The sequence below is a fragment of the Anastrepha obliqua genome, chromosome 2, assembly GCF_027943255.1.
Source record: "Anastrepha obliqua isolate idAnaObli1 chromosome 2, idAnaObli1_1.0, whole genome shotgun sequence".
Taxonomy (NCBI): Eukaryota; Metazoa; Arthropoda; class Insecta; order Diptera; family Tephritidae; genus Anastrepha; species Anastrepha obliqua.
In genome coordinates this window covers 87,912,062-87,932,211 of record NC_072893.1, presented here as the reverse complement: position 1 = coordinate 87,932,211, position 20,150 = coordinate 87,912,062, and the positions used below count along the sequence as shown (strand labels likewise).

At 38.9% G+C, this 20,150-nt stretch overlaps 1 protein-coding gene across 2 annotated transcripts in view; it reads right to left on the bottom strand.

Annotated features, from left to right (window-relative positions):
• Nucleotides 1-14,506, bottom strand: part of LOC129237105 (E3 ubiquitin-protein ligase ZNRF1) — a 37,319-nt gene extending 22,813 nt beyond the window's left edge. For both annotated transcript variants that reach the window (XM_054871535.1, XM_054871534.1), the window contains exon 1: nucleotides 12,754-14,506. In XM_054871535.1, the coding sequence (XP_054727510.1) occupies nucleotides 12,754-13,462 (709 nt within the window). In that variant the 5' untranslated portion in view covers nucleotides 13,463-14,506. The remainder of the gene's footprint in view (nucleotides 1-12,753) is intronic.
• Between the last annotated feature and the right edge of the window lie 5,644 nt (nucleotides 14,507-20,150).

Below are 20,150 nucleotides of genomic sequence, written 5' to 3'. Positions count from 1 at the left end.
CCTTCTATTTGTGGTGTGCGTCTTGATTTTGTTCCACAAATGGAGGGAACTACAGTTTTAAGCCGACTCCGAACGGCAGATATTTTTTAGGAGGAGCTTTTTCATGGCAGAAATTCACTCGGAGGTTTGAAATTGCCTGCCGAGGCACGACTGCTATTAGAAAAATGTTTTTCTTAATTCTGGTGTTTCACCGAGATTCGAACTTACGTTCTCCCCGTGAATTCCGAATGGTAGTCACACACCAAACCATTCGGCTACTGCGGCCGCCACTACCAGTTTAAAAAATCGCTCAATGGAGAGTCCCTTATGTGAAGCCTCGTTTAGTGTGAAACGGCTCGGACAGGTTCTTTCCAATTCTGACGGAGCTGACGTGATTTTGTATAGCAACGAGGTGATTTGTTGGGCCTCTTCTTGCGGGTATTTTCCAAAATTTGGCGTTCAGTGAATATTTAATCGATGTTCATTTACCAGGACTAGTATTTCACACAGAACGCCCAATAGGACTTTATATGCTATATTAAGAAGACTGCTCCTTCGGTATTTGGCGCATTTATGTGGACTGGGCAGAGTAGACTTAAGGGGGGACCCTCATTTAGACGGTCGAAAAATGCATCATTTTTGGGAATTTTTTTCTCAGGTAAAATAACTTCAAACGTTTTGTAATTCATAAAGTACTTTAATAAATGTCTTGACTGTCTACAAAAATTTTCGGAGAAGAAAAAAAACATTTTAAGTATGGAAATATACACCTCGTCCATGGCACCTCATTCTATCTGTGTACATTCTAGCGCTCTGAATTTTTTTCTGAAATAAAAAAACCAAATTTTTTTTAAAACTTTAGGATAATACCTTCGATGTGACATTTTGATTTAAAAAAAAAAATGTCGAAATTGATATTTTTTACCCAGTTTTATGTTAAAAGTGATTTTTCATGCATAAAAATTGACTTTAAAATTACAAAAAAATATGAAAATCTTTTTTTTTAAAAAAACACTTAATGTCACATTGAAAACAATTTAATTATCTTTGAAATGAGCTATTGTAAAGCCTGATTGGTTCAATACAGCGTTCTCAATTGTGTACACAAAATCGAAAAATGATGTTTCGAGAAAAACGCGTTTAAAGTTTTGGATACAGGCGATCAGGCCACCCGTCGCGTCCTGTTAAAAATTTTGTCACTCCTTCAAAAATACAGATATCGACTTGAAATTTTGAAAGTATATTCTTAAATAGTTGTAGAATAGATTAAAATTATTTCCAAAAAATCGATTTTTTTGACCCGATAAATGAGGGTCCCCCCTTAAGTTCCAGCGGGAAGGCATGGCTTCATCCGACCAAATTCTGCAAATGAGCTGGTGCATGCACCTTACCATATCCGCAACTACTATTCAATAACGCGGAGATGTGGAACCTCTATATGCTAAGTGTATTTTGGAGGCCGCCGTTTTTGTTATTAAAAGAAATCGCCTCAGATTTAAACCCTTCTGTAAGGCTCCGCACCTTCAAGCGTTTTTTCTGTTAAGCGTTAACATGACTAGTTTTTCGCACGAACATATTTTAACCACTCTCTTCTTCTCACGGAAAATATGTCTCGCTTTCCTCTTCAACTTTTGATATTATTCCCGAACATGTCGTATTGTGCTCGATCGAAGCCTGATCTTTTATGTGGCATCTTTTTTTCGTGGCGATTCACTATTCCTCAACCCCCTTCGAGGTCACTCAAAGCCCATGACTTCTTCAACGGTGTTATGTAACCTCACAGATATCGTTTCGTTGTGCAGTGCTCTGAGAACAGGAAGGTGAGCTGAGTTGGGAAAAGGTTGGCTGTCTATTGTAACTTCAGCTTTCTCGCGACAAGCTTTTCTTGGATATATGAGCCAACACTTCATGCTACACAGAGGCATGTGCGGGCCCTAGAAGTTGATTAGCCTCAGTATTGCCGGATGTTCTGTTATAGAGCCTGAATTTTCCGACAGATCGACCAAAGAAATCCTCTTTGACCACCCTGGCATTGAAATCGCAAAGTACTAACGCGTTTCCCGTTTTGCTGAGAAGTGTTTTTATCGCAAATTATCGATACCAGATCTCAACAAACAACTCAAATCGTTTTTTGTCAGCTAATATTGCGTTTTCACTGTACGAGAGATTATGGCCGTTAAATATGCTGACCTTTATTTACTTGACATCAAGTGGCCTTTAACGCTCTTACTGCAAACAATAGAGTAAATTTCTATTATGAAAGAAAAGCCTTCCAGCTCTGATTTAGTTATATCCATTTGAAGTTGGAAAATTTCCCACAAACAGTATAAGATAAAATTTCGAATTTCAAAGTCAGCTGGCTTAAAAAAAAATTAACTCAATCAGGATATTTTTGTGGGTGTTTTAATCCTTTACTCTATATAATATGTATTATATATGCTCGATATCCTAACTCATAAATTATTAATTAAAAATATTCAATAAATGAAAATTTAGGGTAATGAATACGTGATGTGGGGGCTTAAAACATCTGGGCCGACTGTTCAACCGAGAAGCTAAAGTGTGCACCCTAATTAATAAGAGGCATATGAGCCGCATCACGTACTTTCGCTTTATTAGCCTGCTCTTATCTTTATAATTCTTATCAGGTTTATGGAATGAATGACTGGCTTAGTGTGCGCTTGCAACCCATACAATAAGCCAATCTCTGTTAGATAAATATACAAAAGTGTACTCAAAAATCTATAATAGCTTACTACACATTTCTCATAAAAAATCCAATCACTTTTCACTTCTACAACAGGTCCCTTTCTTTTCAAAGGGTACACCACGAGTGTACACTAATGCATTTACCACATACGTACATTTTTATTTGTAAATATAAAACTAAATAACAAAAGTTTTCACAGTCTTTACATTACTTTTTAGTTTGTATTTCTCAAATTATTTCTTTCTTTGACTGTGGCTAACTTATTTTGTTATAATAAAAATAAATAATTGGCGCGTACACTTCTGTTAGGTGTTTGGCCGAGCTCCTCCTCCTATTTGTGGTATGCGTCTTGATGTTGTTCCACAAATGTTATAATAGGTTCACATATAAATAGATTATCTGCTTTTTCGAGCTTAACTCTCAACCCGTAATCAAAAAGTGAGATTATCCATGCAAACTTCTCTCCCGAAATCCGAGATAATAAAATAGTCTTGGATTATAAAGATACTTTTTCTCTGTGCCATCGACAATTATTATTACGAATGAAAGGAGAAACGCAAAGTAAAGACTAAATAAAATCGACGCGGGTAAAAGAAAACAGGTTTGTAGATATAGTTCTAATAAAATGTTTGTTAAATATTATTAATTACGCATTCATATTACAGAAAATAGGGTGTGTCCATAGAAGCTGTGGCCTGTTATTGCTTATTGTATTAGGTTGTAGATAAACGCCCATAGCGTTTTTATATTTTCTTTTATTTTACAACGGTTTGTTTGTTGTTTGGCAAAGGGTAAGTATTCATTCGATAGAACTCTTTCTGCTCTACAAAACTAGGTTAATTGTATTTTTGAGTTATTTAATTTTTTATTAGTTTTGAGGCTTAGAAATGGAATACCCAGAAGGCAAAAATCAACATTTTCAACACCTGCTCTTCTTTGCTTTTCATCGAGGTCATTTGGGACATTTGCGACGTATATAGAGAAGGAGCCATAGGCGAGTCTACAGCACGGAAATGGTTTGCAAAGTTCAAAAATGGCGACTTTGACGTCGATGACACGTCTCCCAGCGGAAGGCCTGCATTCGACGAAGAATTTTTCAAATCCCTCTTGAAGGAGAACGGTCACCAAACCAGTCGTGAACTGGTGGAAAAAATGAACTGCGATCATAAAACGATTCTAATCACCTTAATTCAATGGGATTCCGAACATTGGGAGCCTGGGTGGGTGGCTCAAGAGCTCAATGAAAAAAACAAAGAAAGTCGTCTTCTAATTGATTCTCAGCATCTCGCCCGTCATCGAGCAAAACGCGTTCATAAACTGCGATTTTTGTACCGAATCGTCACGGAAGATGAGAAATGGTGCCTATACATCAATATAAAGCAAAGCAAAGGAGTGGATGGCTTCAGAAGATACGCTAAAGCCGAGAGTCAAGCCCGATTTTCATCCAAAGAAGATCATAATATGTGTTTGGTGGGACTGGGAGGGCATGGTGCACTGGGAAATGCTCGAAAAGAATGCCACGGTAAACAAAGAGCTCTATATTGCCCATATTCCACCAAACCAATTTCTATTTATGAAGAAAAACCTTTCAAAACAGTCTTCGACAGCTGCAAGCGAAATACTTGGGATAAGTAATGAGGAGTAACGCATTCATTGAACACCCTTCATGCCAAATATCTCAAATATAGTATTTGAGTACATTAGTATTATTGAATAAGTAAAAGAGACAACAACAAATATATTCTACGTAGAAGTACTGAAGTAGTTGAAGTTAGACGAGTTGAGATTAGTTTTTTTGAACCAGAGAAAATTTCCACGCAAAATCTACTGTGGGTAGAGAAGCCATAACTGATTTAAACTATTTTTTTAAGCCTGGGCGAAAATTACCTACTTAGAATGACGCCGTCGAAGTTGAGCCACGAAGAAATAAGATGGATTTTCTAATTGTCTTTTGGAGTTTTCCAATAATAATATTAACTAAACATTTATTCAGTATTTTCTAGTTTACTACAATAATATTTTCCTACTGTCCGGCAGCGCCAATTTTTACCCGGGTCTGGCCTAGCTAGCTTTTTCGACTTTGGACGTGAAATTAACATAATTCTGTTATGGTTAGCGATTTCAGCTTCCCAAAATTAAAATTTCTATAGATTTGTGGATATAACCCTTTATAAAGGATCCTCGGACAGGACGAAAAAATGCGAAGCCCGGGAACCCAACTGAAAGCTTTAAAAAAGGTGTCCAACGGAGGGTTAAATTCATTTGCAAGCAGCTTTCAAGTTCATAAAAGATGTGACAGTTTCCATGGATATTGACGTCACTGCTCGAACCAAAGATTCTTTGAGACTCTCCAAATTTCTGTGAAGTCTTCGACAGGCCATGTTCTCCGATTCTGACCACAAAGTGTAATCCAATGGAATCAGATCTGGACTTCCAGGCGCCAATCTTCTGCAGCTATGAACCCAATATTGTTTTTTAGCCAATGCTGGTTGGTTTTTCTTTAATGTGCTGCAGCGGAATCTTGCTGGAAGACCCAACGCTCTCCATTGAAGAAAGTACTGCTCAACTGCTTCACCACGCCTTCCAAGACATCCCCGGCACACTTTTGCCTCGGTCTTAACCTCTTTTTCGCAGAAATGAAGATATGTAACGCCTTTACAGGACACTCCCCACCAAACAATTAAGGAGGCTGGATGGTGGCCACGCTGAACACTTGGAACAAAATTGTTTGCGTCTTTGGAAGTTTTAGCATAGATTTTGTAGTTTTGCTTATTAAAAACTTCTTTAACAGTGGAAATCTGCTCATTTATGCCACCGAAGAAGCTGCTGGCATCTGTCGACTCTAATTTTTCTCAAGCGCGTTGTCAAAATAGGACCAGTTGTGGAGGTGAAGGTGGAGTTGAAGGTTTGCTTGTGGAGAATATCTCTAATTAGTTCTGACATGGATCTGGTCGATACAGTCATTTTTAATTGATGATTTTCTAAGCGAATTTCTGCGAATTCTTTCTCTAACGGCTTTTATGGCTGCACTGCTTCGAACTACGCAAGGACGACCTCTTCTTTTTCTGTCTGTCACTTGAGACGATTGAGTTAAATTTTCCGGCATTCGTAAATCTCACTTGCACTTTTACCGCACTTTTGTAATGCAATCACTGCAATGCGATTTTCTCTGCTCCCCAATACATTGATAATAAGCGAAATTCGCCACAAAACTGAGTATAATTTATGAGTAGGCCGTATGCATTGTCTACTGAAGAGCAAAAATAGCGGAACTTTTTTCTGCGAATTTGTTCTCGCCGTACGCCGTAAAATTTACACAGTGGAGCTCTAAAGTTCACATACATCAGAAAATTCTATAGCACAGGGAGTTATTGGGAAGTTTTGAAAATGTATTTGTGTCTTATTTAATTTTAATAATAATTTAATTTGAAAATATAGTTATTTCCCTACAAAAACCACATAAATACAAGTTTCAAATTAAAAAACGAAGTCAACAAATTTTCATAGAAATTTCAAACGTTTTAATGAGAATTAAAAAAAAACGTCGAGTATGCGGCTTATAGCCCATTGAATTTTGGTATAGTTTAGCATAAGTTTGAAGTGGCTCAAAAATCGCGTTGACTTTTGAAGTGTTTTGTTTTTGCTGACGGTGTTGAGTGTTTTCTTCATATAAAAATTTAAATTTTTAAAATTTGACTTTTGCTATATTCTGAATACATTTTTCTAAACCTAAGCGTTGCATATTCTTACTTATTTTTAACTTTTTGAAATACAATAAATTTTCCAACTCTCCTACAACATTCCATAAATATACGCTGTATTTGAAATCACGTTTTTTTTTTTGCTTCCAATACACTGCCCAAATATTGATTTATACACATTCACTTATTACGCGACCCACAGTGCAGAGAAAATCAAGTATTGTTGTATAGGTGTGCTGCCGGGAAAAGCGATTTCTCATGTGTGTGTATACCACATCAAGTGGAGTTTTTTCAATTAGTCCCCACAGGCAAATATTATTTAAAAAAAACACACGCACACACACATACACATACACGAACTTTATCAAGTGGATATAATGGCACGATTTCAACTTTGATGTGCGTATATTCGGACCAACGGAACGCCGCTGTGTGAAGCTGAACAGCCAGCGCTAAGTCTATACTACTTATTATATCTACATAAAAGTCACCAGCTGAGCCGACAAAGGACCCACGGACTTGGCAAATCTGATATGCACTCCATTCATGCCAAACGCGAATCAAAACAATCACTTCAAATTGCTGTTGTCGCCGACGTCGGCATCGCCATCGCCTTTATAGGCTCTTATTTGCACTGACTGTAATAAAGCTGCAACGGAGTTGAGACAGTCAGCCATAGCCCACAGTTGTGGCCACCACTTAACCAATAATTGTACCTATCGGTCAGAGAATCTACATTAACTGCCTTTTGTTATTTGCTGTCATCGCTAACAATTAACTTTTCTATAGCTGCCACTACATATTTTGCCCTTTAGCTTGGCCAATAAAGCCATTGATTACGCTGCTTACACGAAAGTTTTTTTTTTTGTACGTATTATTCTTTTGCTTAGCTGGTTTTACTTATTACGTTGATCTACACGTTAACTGCACACATACATACATACGAACTATTAATTCTACTACTATTCAGTTTCTTTTCACTTTTATTTAAATTTATTAACACAAATGCGAACGCACGAAGGCGACAAAACCAGTGACCAGCGCAACACCAATTTCGATTATGTACTTTATGTATAGCGAACTTCACAAATCGCTAAACGAAGTATCTATTCGTCGTGGGTATACTCGCATACACAAGCGCTCTGCTTTTTATTTATTCCTGTATTCGTTTATTCTCGCCGTATGTTAACTGACTGCCGCCTGCCTTTCTGCCTTATTCCTGCTTTTTGCACTACTTGACTACCTATTCTCGAGCTAGGGGTCGTAAGTGATTTGACGGTGTTGCCAGCTACTTGGCTTGGTAATGTTTGACTGCAATGAGCTTCCTTCAAAGCAAAGATTTCTTATCAACTGTTTGTGAAAAACAAACAGAAAAGTAAATTTGTTTGCATTCAGAGATCATCATTTTTATAAATTGTAATGCTTGCCAAAAAAACAATAGTAATTTTCTAATGTCGAAATGGAATATTTGGTGACTGTATTCCTATTTATAAGAATGGTTAGTCTCGAAACCGAAATTCGAAACTTGAAATTAACAATATTAAGATTCTTCAAGCTCTAAAACCAGCTGCTGTAGCAGATTGATAAATGAAATAAAGGCTGAAGAAAAAAGGAGAAAATTCGCTATATTTTTTAAACCAATGTAAAAAGTTGGAGCAGATGGCCAAAATAATTTGTGATGTTTGTGGGCCCATTACGGTATTTAGTGCAACAGCAAAGTGGTGAATTCAACGCTTTTCTGGTAGGCCTATTGTCAAAAATGCTGATAAAGTCAGGGCAACTGCCAATTCGGATCGGGGTGTGAACACTTATATTATTGCTCTGGAATTGAAGATTAGTCAGAAAACTGTTTGAAACCATTTCCTCTCTTTTTCTAGATTTGCGCCTTAAGCGCTTAAACGATTTTGGCAGGGTTTAACAAAGCGCGCCAGTCGGTCTTTCTCGTGCTAACCGGCGCCAGTTGGACACACTAAGTGAAGCCAAGTCGTTCTCCACCTGATCTTTGCACTTCCTCTACCACCACCAGCTAATACCGCATCGAATACGATATACGATATACGATACACTAGACAGGGCTAGTGTACTGGGGCGGCAGCCCTTGGTCGGGAAAAACCCGAGTCATTCCGGTAACGTAGAACCGGCTGCCATGGGAATGGAATGATTACGTTCTGGATATTGTAGCAGGTTAAACTCCTACCTATCCAGAATTGACCCCGACATACCAAACACATGTCCGGCATGCGAAGGTACCCCGCACGACACTAACCACCTCTTCACATGCCCCCTCAATCAGACTCATCTAACCCCCCTCTCCCTCTGGACCCAACCCGTCGAAACAGCATGTTTCCTGGGCCTACCCCTAGATGAGCTAGACGAAGACGACCGATGATATACTTGCACTGACAGGGCAAACTATGCTGTTAAAACAACAACAACAACCGCATCGAATACTTTCGGAGCCGGAGCGTTTGTATCCATTCGGGCGACATGACTCAGCCAACGTAGCCGCTAGATCTTTATTCGCTGCACCATGTCTACGTAGTAAAGCTCATAGAGTTCATCGTTCCATAACCTGCGACACTCGCCGTCACCAACACGCAATGATCCAAAAACCTTACGCAAAATCTTTCTCTCGAACACTCCAAGATAGGACTCATCGGATGTTGTCATCGATCAAGCTTCAGCGCCATACCATAGGACAGGCATGATGAGAGCCTTGTAGGGTGTTAGTTTTGTTCGTTGAGAAAAGACTTTACTACTCCATTTAGTCCAAAGTAGCACTTGTTGGCAAGAGAGATTCTCCGTTGGATTTCAAGGCTGGCATTATTATAGGTGTTACTGCTGGTTCCTAGATAAACGAAGTCTCTTACAACTTCTAAACTTTTTGATTTGGGTGTCGATACACGGTTCGGAGAGGTCCTTCCCAATTTTTACGGCATTGATCAATGCCATTTTGGATAGCCGCATTAGATTTGCGGAGATTCCAAATTTAGACATCGCGGCTTATAGTCAACTCCTTCTCATGCTGTCGAATGCGGCTTGACAATCGACGAAAATATGGTGTGTGTCACTTTTCTTTTCATAGGCCTTTGGGTATGAGCGTATCGTGAATATCTGGTGAATTGTCGATTTTTCAGGTCTAAATCCACCTTATGACGATCCATGCACCTTGCAATCTCCTTGCCGCCATGTTTGAAAGCTCAGCCGGATATCGGTCGGCTGCGGTGCCTTTATTGTTTTTAAGCCGCGTTATCAGTATGCTCACCTCGTCATGGTCGGGTAGCGAAACGACTCTCCCGTCGTCAACGATTGAGAGATCGGGATTTTCACATTTTCTGTGACATGCGAATTTTCCCTATTTAGTAAGTTCGAGATGTGTTCCCTCCATAATTGAAGTACGCTCTGGATGTCAGTCACCAGGCGCCCGATCAACACCTGGCTTTATAGGCAGTGTGCTTTCTTTGCGCGACAGCTCGACATTCTTCGTTCGTACCAATTGTTTTTCCAGGCTCGCCGAAATCCAGTATCGTTCTCAGTGGCAGTAGGCAGAGAGCGAGAAATGTAGCTCCATTGCTCGTGGATGCCGGCTTGTTGGGTATCACTCTGCGCTCGTTGGAGCCTTTAAGGCGCTTATGGAAGTAGTCTTTGGTCGCATGATCCTTCTCTTTCGTACGGAACGTTATTGCGAGTCGTTCGTCCACCGGAGTGAACGAAAGTACTTGTTGGCGAAGTCGCACTCCTACCATAAATATATATACATATATGTATATTAGGCCGGGTCGATTTGTGGGGAGGCAAAAAAATCGCCCATTGCTCTGTGAAAATCATATTCTAGGGATCAAAATAAGAAACTTTGCCGAAGGAACCACACCTCTAAAACGAATTCTGATGTCCCCCAATTTGGGTCGAACTTTTTAGTTTCTTTTCTCATGTAAAGGCCAAAAATGGTGATATTTTGAAATGATTGTATGGGGAACCCCCCAGGGGAGTTCCAGGGGGTGTGCCACTGGCATTAGTGGATCGGCCGTCCAAAGTTAGTGGGTCAAAGTGGGATTTTTCGTTCGACCCAAATTGGGCCCGCCCTAATATATATATATGTATCTATATATATAACTGGCGCGTACATTCTTTTTGGTTGTTTGGCTGAGCTTCTCATATTTGTGATGTGCGGTTTCATGTTGTTCCACAAATGGAGGACCTATAGTTTCAAGCCGACTCCGAACGGCAGATATTTTTTATAAGGAGCTTTTTCATGGCAGAAATACACTCAGAATTTTGCCATTGCCAGCAGAGGGGCGGCCGCTATTAAAAAACTTTTTTTCATTTTGGTGTTTCGCGGAGAATCGAACCTACATCTTCCGAATGATAGTCACGCACCAACCCAATCGGCTACGGCAGCTCCCATCCTAAATCCTACACTGAATTTTTGCGCCTCTTAACATGGCAGGTATAGTAGACGTCGCAATGTCCAAGGGTCTTCTTGCTTTGCCCCGTCCATCGCATCTCTTGAATGGCGGTGATGTTAGAATTTATTCTTACGAGGACATCAAACAGCCGAGGAGAGGCATCTTCCCATTAAGGAACCGGACATTCCAGACACATGCCCTCAAATCACAGTACTTTGTTCGTTTGCCGTGATTGTCATCAGAGTGGATAGTTCGCATCCGAGGTTTTGATTGCTTTTTCATTGGGGAGGGATTTCCATACATTTCCTTGCTGTTTCGTCTTCTCACATGAGCTCGCTGAGAGGACACTTGGGTGGAGCCCGGAAGTTGTGAGCTGCTTGAACCATATGCAGAGGAATCGTCCTGGCCACTCCCAAGTGAATGGCGATCAGAGACTTTGAAACCATTTACATAAGGATAATTATAACTAATAATCTCATTGGAGAAATTATTTGAAAAAACGTTGAGGACATTTCACTTCCCTAATAAGAATCCCTTTCCATCGTCATAGTAAGGCTCGCATGTTTTTGTAGCACTTTACAAAATACTGCCGGGTGTAGTGAAGGCCGTTGTCGTTTATCTCATCTGACGGTAGGCCTAGGAAACAGGCTGTTTCGCGGAAAGGAGTGTAAGATAAGTGAGTTTAAATGCGATGTGATGGTTTGGATGCCACATTAACGCAAGTTTTTCGAAGCAGCTGAAGCTCTTTCTCTGCTATAGGTGGGAATGGGAATTCACTCTCAGTGAATGACGTTGACGGCCCGTATGTAAAAGATCCATTGGTTGTTGCGTGTACAACCTGATTTTTTCAGTCAGCTGACAAGGATGCGTTCTGCCGTAACTAAGTCGGTGTCCGTGCCCTCTGGGATTATTCCTACTGCAACACCCCAGTGGAAGTGGATTGCTGAACATGGATTTATTTTCATCGGGGTCCAACCCCTCCCATCGGAGAAGAAGAGCACGTTTCCACGACAGTCGGTTCTACGTTACCGAAACGACCCGGATTTATGGTATATCCGGCCAAGGACTGTCACTCCAGCAGCATTCCCCATATGTAAGTATGGGGAATGTTTATGCTACTACAACAACAGCATTAGCTATACTAATTAATAGCATAGCTTTGTGTCTGTTTCGTTTCCGTTGACCACCCCACCTATAATAACTTAAGAAACGTTAATTGGAACGGCTTGGGAAATTTGGCTTTGTAAGCGTTGGCGAACGTCAGTTCTGCAAGGTGGATACGAGTGCTGTTGAAGCGTCTGTTTGCGAATGCGTGCAGTTCCTTTCCAACCTTCGAAGCATAACAGGGTGGCAATAACATTCTGTAACGTATTTCATATGTCATAACCTATTCTCAAGCCCAACCTACCCGAGCTATTTAACAACAGAGGTGCTCAGGACTAAACGAAAACAGGCCATCTACCTCCTTGAACTTAAGTTGTGAGAACCACATACCTATTAAGGGTGAATAAGCAGCCATTTTGTTAAATTTATTTAAAAAATTTGGAAAAGAAAAAAAAATTCAAAAAGTTATTTGGAATTGCCGTCATCGCATATCATTCAGACTAGATAGCCAGCTAGGTATGCGATTCCCCGGTTGGGAATAAAATCCTTCTAACAAGAAGAAACGAAATGTGAAGTTTCAGAGTTCCTCCTCTGCAGCACCCACTTATAAAACTATTTCCATTTCATGAGAGTGGGAAAGTGCTGAGTGTGCATCGTGGAACATTTCTTAAAATGAGGTAATAGAATGATGAAACCCATCAATACCCATCAAAAACCCATCAATACACTAGGAAATGTTGATGCCTTCTTACATGAGATATCCCGGCCCAAAAAATAGTAAAATTATATTTCCATTTAATGTCTGCTAAAGAAATGCAAACATAGTAATAAAAATAAATAGAAACTTACTTACCATTAAATGACCAAATATGCGATGGCAGCGACGTTGCGGTGTAGACGCGCCCAATACCGCTCGCGCCACTAGATGAGGATGCCGCCAATGCAATGCTCTCAACAAAATTTGCGCCTGCTGCTGAAGCGTCCTGCAACTCTTCAAAGTTTAGCGTATGCGAATGCGGTCCGCTCACGAGGCCACGGCCACCAGCACTGAGACCACCACCACTTCCACCATTCAGCATAAGCGAGTTGTCATGAAACGAACTGCTACTGACGGGCACACTCATACGAATACTACCATCGCCTCCAAGTGGATAATGCTGATGTTGCAGATAGTTGGCAGCAGCTGAGGAGTGCGCTTGTGAGGACAAACCAAATGCATTGCTACTGGGCGCTGTGCTGACAGCTGGATGTGTATGCGGTCCCCCTACAACACAAGAGGTATTCGAGGTGCCATGTTGTTGATTGTGAATGTCCGGTACTGAACTTAAACTACGTGCTCTCTGCCGGTCGATGCTCGAATTTTGGACGTGATGTTGCACCTGCAAGCTGGGCAGTGTACGCAACAAGTTGAAGCCCTGGCCGCCATCGGCACCAGTTGAAGCACTGCCCAGACCACTATTGGACGCGGTTTGTGCAGCGTCCGTTCCAGTTGAACTGCTGGAAAAGGTACGCGAACGTGGGCTTTGGCCGCTGGCTGTCGGAGTACTCGCCTTTGCGCCCATTCGTTGGGTTTCAGTTTTGTTCTTCGCGTGCGTGTGTGTATTAGCGTACGGTGCTATCCTATTTCGAAACGTGTATATGTTCTATTTCTTGTGCGTTAGAAATTTATCTTGGGAATTCCAATTATTATTTTAACGCCTTAATTGCGTCATACAAATGTCAAATTATTCCATTTATATTTTTTATGCCAAAATCGCTGGCAAGCGCATATGTATTAAACAATCTCAAGTCGAGCTCTTTGTTATGTTTACTGGAATTCTATGCGCTATGACAGGTGCCCTTACATGTGAGGAGTGTGGGTACAGAGTTGGTAAGCGGCGGTATTGGCAGATTACTCAGATCCCAATGAAATGCACATTGTATTCAGACAAAGGAAATCTACTAACCGTAGTTCGCCGTATTCTATTTGCTGAAACGCTGCTAACTGGTGGCGGCGTTCGAGATGTGCTTTTATTCCTTTACTGCAAAAGTCAATTTGCAACTGCTTCACCTTACGTGTCGTTGAATGCCTTTGCGTGCAGCAGCAACAACACAAAATTGCAAACAGCGATGACTGTCACCGATTTGGGTACGTTGATGTAAGTTTTTATCGGTAACTACACGATTACTATTCAATATTTGAAACTTTAAGCCACGAATTTTTTCTTAGATAAAAAGCAATTGGCCAATTTAGTAATTATGATTTCCCTCTCATAAGCTGTCACTGCCACCGCTGATGCTGCTGTTGCCTCTCGCCTCCGTTGCTGCTGCTGCTGCTGCTGCTCCACTGCAAGTTATTTCGCTAATTTACTGTCTGTCTGTTTTTCAGCGCCTTGTTGTTGAAAACACAAAATTTTCTTTTTCCCTGGCCTGACTTTACGTGTCCGTTCGTTTTGACATTTGCCTCTAAATTTTGTATGCCTTTCGTCGTTTTTGGGCGATTGTTTTGTTTTTTTATTTTGAATGAAATTTTTTGATTTACGGAGGAAACATTTGGTTAATTTACGAATTCTTTGTATTTTTGTAGCAAACTTTGACAGCAAGTCGACATTTTTCGGGAAAGACAAAAACGAAAGTGACATTAACGGCCTTGCCAGTTGTGCGTAAAATAAAATCGCAAGCAAAATAAAAGCGGATAAGTGATAACAGTGAATCTCAATATTATGTCTCATATATTTATGCTTTGAAAAAATCCTTTCAGAATAAAAAGCCAAATCGTAAATAGTTTAGATTTTTTTTATTGTTTCTAAAGCGTTCACACTTCCGCTTGGTATTTTAGTCATATGCTTGGTAACCGCCATGTTTGATTCGTAATTGTAAAAATGAATATAAGAGAAACAGGAAACCTTTTAAGCGGATATCCTATCAAATGTTCCAGTTAACTGTAAAATAAATAAAGGAAGTAATAATTGGAAACATGCTTATTTTAATAGTATTTATTATTATTATTTGTATGATGAAACAATTGATAACACAAATGGCCACCATGATGAACATTGTAACCATACTGGTATCGAAGCTAGATGGTCGCACTAAGTAAAATAAAAATAGCAATTTGGAACGCAAACGGACTTACGCGCCACGAACTAGAACTCAAGACTTTTATTCTAGACAAAGCAATTGATATTATGCTAATATCCGAGACTCATGCAACTCATAAAACTTTTGTAAATATACCCAATTACAACATACACTACACAAATCACCCAGATAACAAGGCTCACGGAGGAACTGCAATAATCATCAAAAAAAAAACAATTAAATACCACGAACTTGATGGTTATAGAAAAAATAACATACAAGCAACGACAGTTTCAATAAATAGCTCAAATGGACCAATAACAATATCAGCAGTATACTGTCCGCCAAAATTCAATAACACAAAAGATCAATACCTGGAATATTTAAACGGACTAGGAAGTCGATATATCGCTGGAGGTGACTACAATGCAAAAAATTCTATTTGGGGATCAAGGTTAACAACTTCGAAAGGCCGAAAATTACTAGACGCTATAAGAGAAAATAATGCACACTTCATAAGCACCGGAGAGCCGACGTACTGGCCTACAGATATCAGAAAACAACCAGATTTAATTGATTTATGTATTGTTAAAAATATTCCACAATCCCATATCACCATTAAGTCATGTTTGGAGCTATCATCGGATCATTCCCCACTTCTAATGACAATTCTTGGATCTCTGCACCAACAAACTTTTAGAGGACTATATAATAATAAAACAGACTGGAATTATTTCCGACAAAGTGTGGAAGCACAATCGACTATAAATATTTCATTGAAAACGGAAAACGAGATTGACTCAGCAATAGCTTTTTTCAACGATTCCATCATCAAAGCCCTCACCCTTTCGACACCAAATATAAAAATTCAACAAAAAGAGTCTATTCCAATACATATCAAACAAAAAATTCAACAAAAAAGGAAACTCCGTAAAAAGTGGCAAATTACTAAACATCCCGAAGATAAGGCAAAACTTAACAAATCAACAACCGAATTAAAAACATTATTAAAACAACACCAGGATAAAAAGCTTGAGAATTACATACATAACTTGGGGGCCACGGCAGTTAACAATTATTCCCTATGGAAAGCAACTAAAAACTTAGTCAAAGCAGTTCCACATAAACCTCCCATCAAAACACATCACGGAACTTGGGCAAAGACCAATAAAGAGAAGGCAAACACACTAGCTGAACACTTTAAAACAATATTCTCAAACGAAAAACACAACCAGCACATTGAACAAAATGTAAATACGAGTAACCCAGAAAAGAGAATGAAAATTACAACCTCAGCAGAAATCAGATATCATTTGAAAAATCTGAACAGTAAAAAAGCACCGGGCTTCGATCTAATAAATGGTAAAATACTAAAAGAATTACCTGATGTAGCAATTACATATATACGACAAATTTTCAACAGCATATTAAGGACACAATGCTTCCCACGCCTCTGGAAAGTTGCACAAATACCGGCAATCCCCAAACCAGGTAAAAGTGCATCAGAAATGACATCATATCGCCCTATCAGTCTCTTGCCCATTCTTTCAAAAGTGTTTGAAAAAATACTCTTTGCCAGATTAGACAAAATTCTGATAGAAAAAAATATAATACCAAGCCATCAATTTGGATTTAGACGACAGCATTCAACTGTGCAACAAGTCCACAGAGTTATAAACAAAATATTAAATGATATGGAAAATAAAAGGTTCTGCATAGCTGTCTACCTGGATATTGCAAAAGCTTTTGACAGGGTTTGGCATAAAGGACTACTACATAAGCTCAGCCAAATATTACCACGGAATCACTTCACCATTCTCAAAAGTTATCTGGAAAACCGACATTTCTTTATAAAGTTCGAAGACGAATGCTCAAGCATGATGCAAATGACAGCAGGTGTACCCCAAGGTAGTGTCCTAGGGCCTCTATTGTACCTGATATTTACAGCAGATATACCGATCCCAACCACAAAAAATTGCATGATAGCCACATTCGCGGATGACACGGTTTTAATGGCATCGGATAAAATAGAAAAAAACGCGCCTGACATTCTGCAACAAACAATAAATAACACCGTATCATGGTTCGATAATTGGGGAATAGAAGTCAACAAAGATAAAACGGTACAAGTAATATATACAAACAGAAAGCCTAAGAAACATAAATTAACAATAAAAAACAATGAAATAAAAATCCTTCCTAGTGCAAAGTACCTTGGCATAACTATAGATGAAAAACTAAATTGGAAACGACATATACAAAACAAACGAAATGAAATCAAAAACAAGTTCAGACAATTATATTGGCTGTTGGCTAAAAATTCAAAACTAAGCCTTAACAACAAAGTAGTGATATATAAATCTATAATCTCACCCATTTGGAAATATGGCATTGAAATCTGGGGCACAGCAAAAAAAAAACCAATATCAAAATAATTCAAAGGACGCAATCTAAAATACTTCGAACAATAACAAAAGCAGGCTGGTATATACCAAACGACGTGATCCACAGCGACCTCAATATCGACACAATAGATGACACAATTAGAAAATATAGCATCAAGCATATAAAACGACTAACAAATCATCAAAATGAACAAATGCGCAAACTACCACAATCGGAGAAAGCGGGAAAACGAAGATTAAAACGATTAACTCCAACAGAACTCACAATTTAACAAAACAATAAAGAAAAACAAAAATAATAATAATAATAAATAATAATAATAAATAATAGTAATAATTAATAATAATAATAATTATAACACAGAAAATAATATAATGTAAATAGCATAATCTGAAGCAAAATTGAATGTTTATCTAGCATTGGTTAGAGAACGAAGAATTCCAATACTACTTTAAAAATAATTACTTATTGTTAAAATTTAACAGATTGTAATTTAAAAAGGGAAATAATAAAAAAAATTTGTACGGTATACTCGTATATACCGACCTTCGGTGTTAATAAGATTTGTATTTGTGCATGTCAGTATTAGATTGGGTTTAGTACATTGTATTACAAGTGAATTTTGGTAATTTGAAATTGTATGTAGACGCGCACGGCTATTAAAATTTTGATAAAATTGGAAATAGTTTAGGAATGGATGAACTGCTGTTGCCTGTTTATTTGTACTGATTGTATAGAGACATTTAAGGAAAAACATTATAGCTGGATGGGTCTCATAGTGCTCTCTAGAGATTGGGTTGGTCGGACATAATTAAGGATCTCCACGTAGTTCAAGATTAGTATTTTAGACAGGATGGATGCAGAAAAATTCGATAGCGAACGATTGTGAAGCGAGCGTTGGAATGCGAAAGACCGTACAAAAGCAGTTGCTCGCCATTAGAAACTTTATACGGAATCCATGAAAACTAAAAAGTTAAAAAAATTATAATCAAAATTTTGAAGTTTTTAATTAGAAATTTCTTGATAATTTTAGACAATTTTTCGTATTTCAATCATTCTCCGCACTCTGACTTTACATACACAGATAACCCATACATTGATTGCGGATTGCGCGTGTATGTGGGCCAAAACTTAAAATATCAGTCTTTCAAGCGGAGATCCACGGCATGTTTTGGGCAGAGAATGCCTTCGGAGAGGTATATCTTCGAAGCGCATCTACATTTTGTCAGACAGTCAGGTAGACGTTGTGCATTGCAGTCTGACATAATACAATTCAAACTCGTTGAGTTTCACTATCCTCAATACCCTGAAAACAAAGAAAAGGCGCACAACCTAGAGGAACAAGGCGCTACTTTAAAATGCCAAAGACCATAACCCTTTTGCGGGCTCACCAAATCGCACATAAAATAATAAAAGACTGGGAATTTATACAAGACTGGGTGGAGAGTCCAGGGCAAAAACAGGCTAAACAGTTTATCCTTCCCTCAAGAAGAGCTTCAAATAGTTTCTTAAGCCTGGATAGAGGGAGCTTATGAGCTCTCACTGGATACTATACGGGATATTTTAGTTGTTGTTGTTGTTGTAGCAGCATAAACATTCCCCATACAAATGTATATGGGGAATGCTGCTGAAAGTGACAGTCCTTGGCTGGATATAAATTCGGGTCGTTCCGGTAACGTAGAATCGACTGTCGTGGGAACGATTTTAGTCTTTGCCGTCGTTTCAGTAAATTATATTATGTATACTAAGGGTTCAAGTTGGAGGAAAGCGGTACAATCTCAGGAAACTAGAACTATGTAGTTGTTGTTGTTGTTGTAGCATCATAAACATTCCCCATATTTACATACCGGGAATGCTGCTGGAGTGGCAGTTCTTGGTCGGATATAAATCCGAGTCGTTTCGGTAACGTAGAACTGACTGTCGTGGAAACGGAATGGAACTATGTAGTAGAAGCAAGTCTTTGCCGTTTTTGCGAACTGGGTGGCGGCCGCTTTAGCCGAATGGTTGTTGCATGACTACCATTCAGAAGTCCACAGTTTCGAACCATCAGGAACGAAATACTTATTGATAGAAACAGCGGTGGCTCCTCGGCAAACAATGGTGTATTTTTGTCATGAAAAAGTTCCTTATAAAAAACCATTTGCCGTTCCGAGACGGCGTAAAACTGTAAGCCCCTCCATTTGTGGAGTAACAACAAGACGCACACCACAAATAGGAGGGTAGCTCAGCCTAAAATTACAGGCTTGCGGTCAAGCAAAATAAATCACATCAGAGGTTCTTGTGCATTATGGCCTAATAATAATAAAAATACATAATATATATACATATATATTTATATATAGGTATACGAGTATAGTATATATATCTATATATATAAATAGATATATAGTGAATATATAAATTTGTGGAACAACATCAAGACGCGCACCACAAATAGGAGGAGGAGCTCGGCCAAACACCCAAAGAGGGTGTACGCGCCAATTATATATGTATACTAGCAAACCCCGCCCGCTTCGCTGGGCACACTAAAATAGAATAGATATGGTTTAGAACAGAAAAGATATGGTTTTCATATTATTTATTTCTTTATTCTTTATTCCAGCGCTTTGGCATACACAATATTTTTTGTTTTTCTATTTGTTTTTGAGTAAATATATAATGCTGTTGGCTTCCCAACACGTGAACAGCCAACGTATAGTTGACCATGGGTGAATACTGGTTCTTCTAAATTCATCCCGCATATTTCTAAAGTTCGCCCTTGTGATTTATTGATAGTTATTGCAA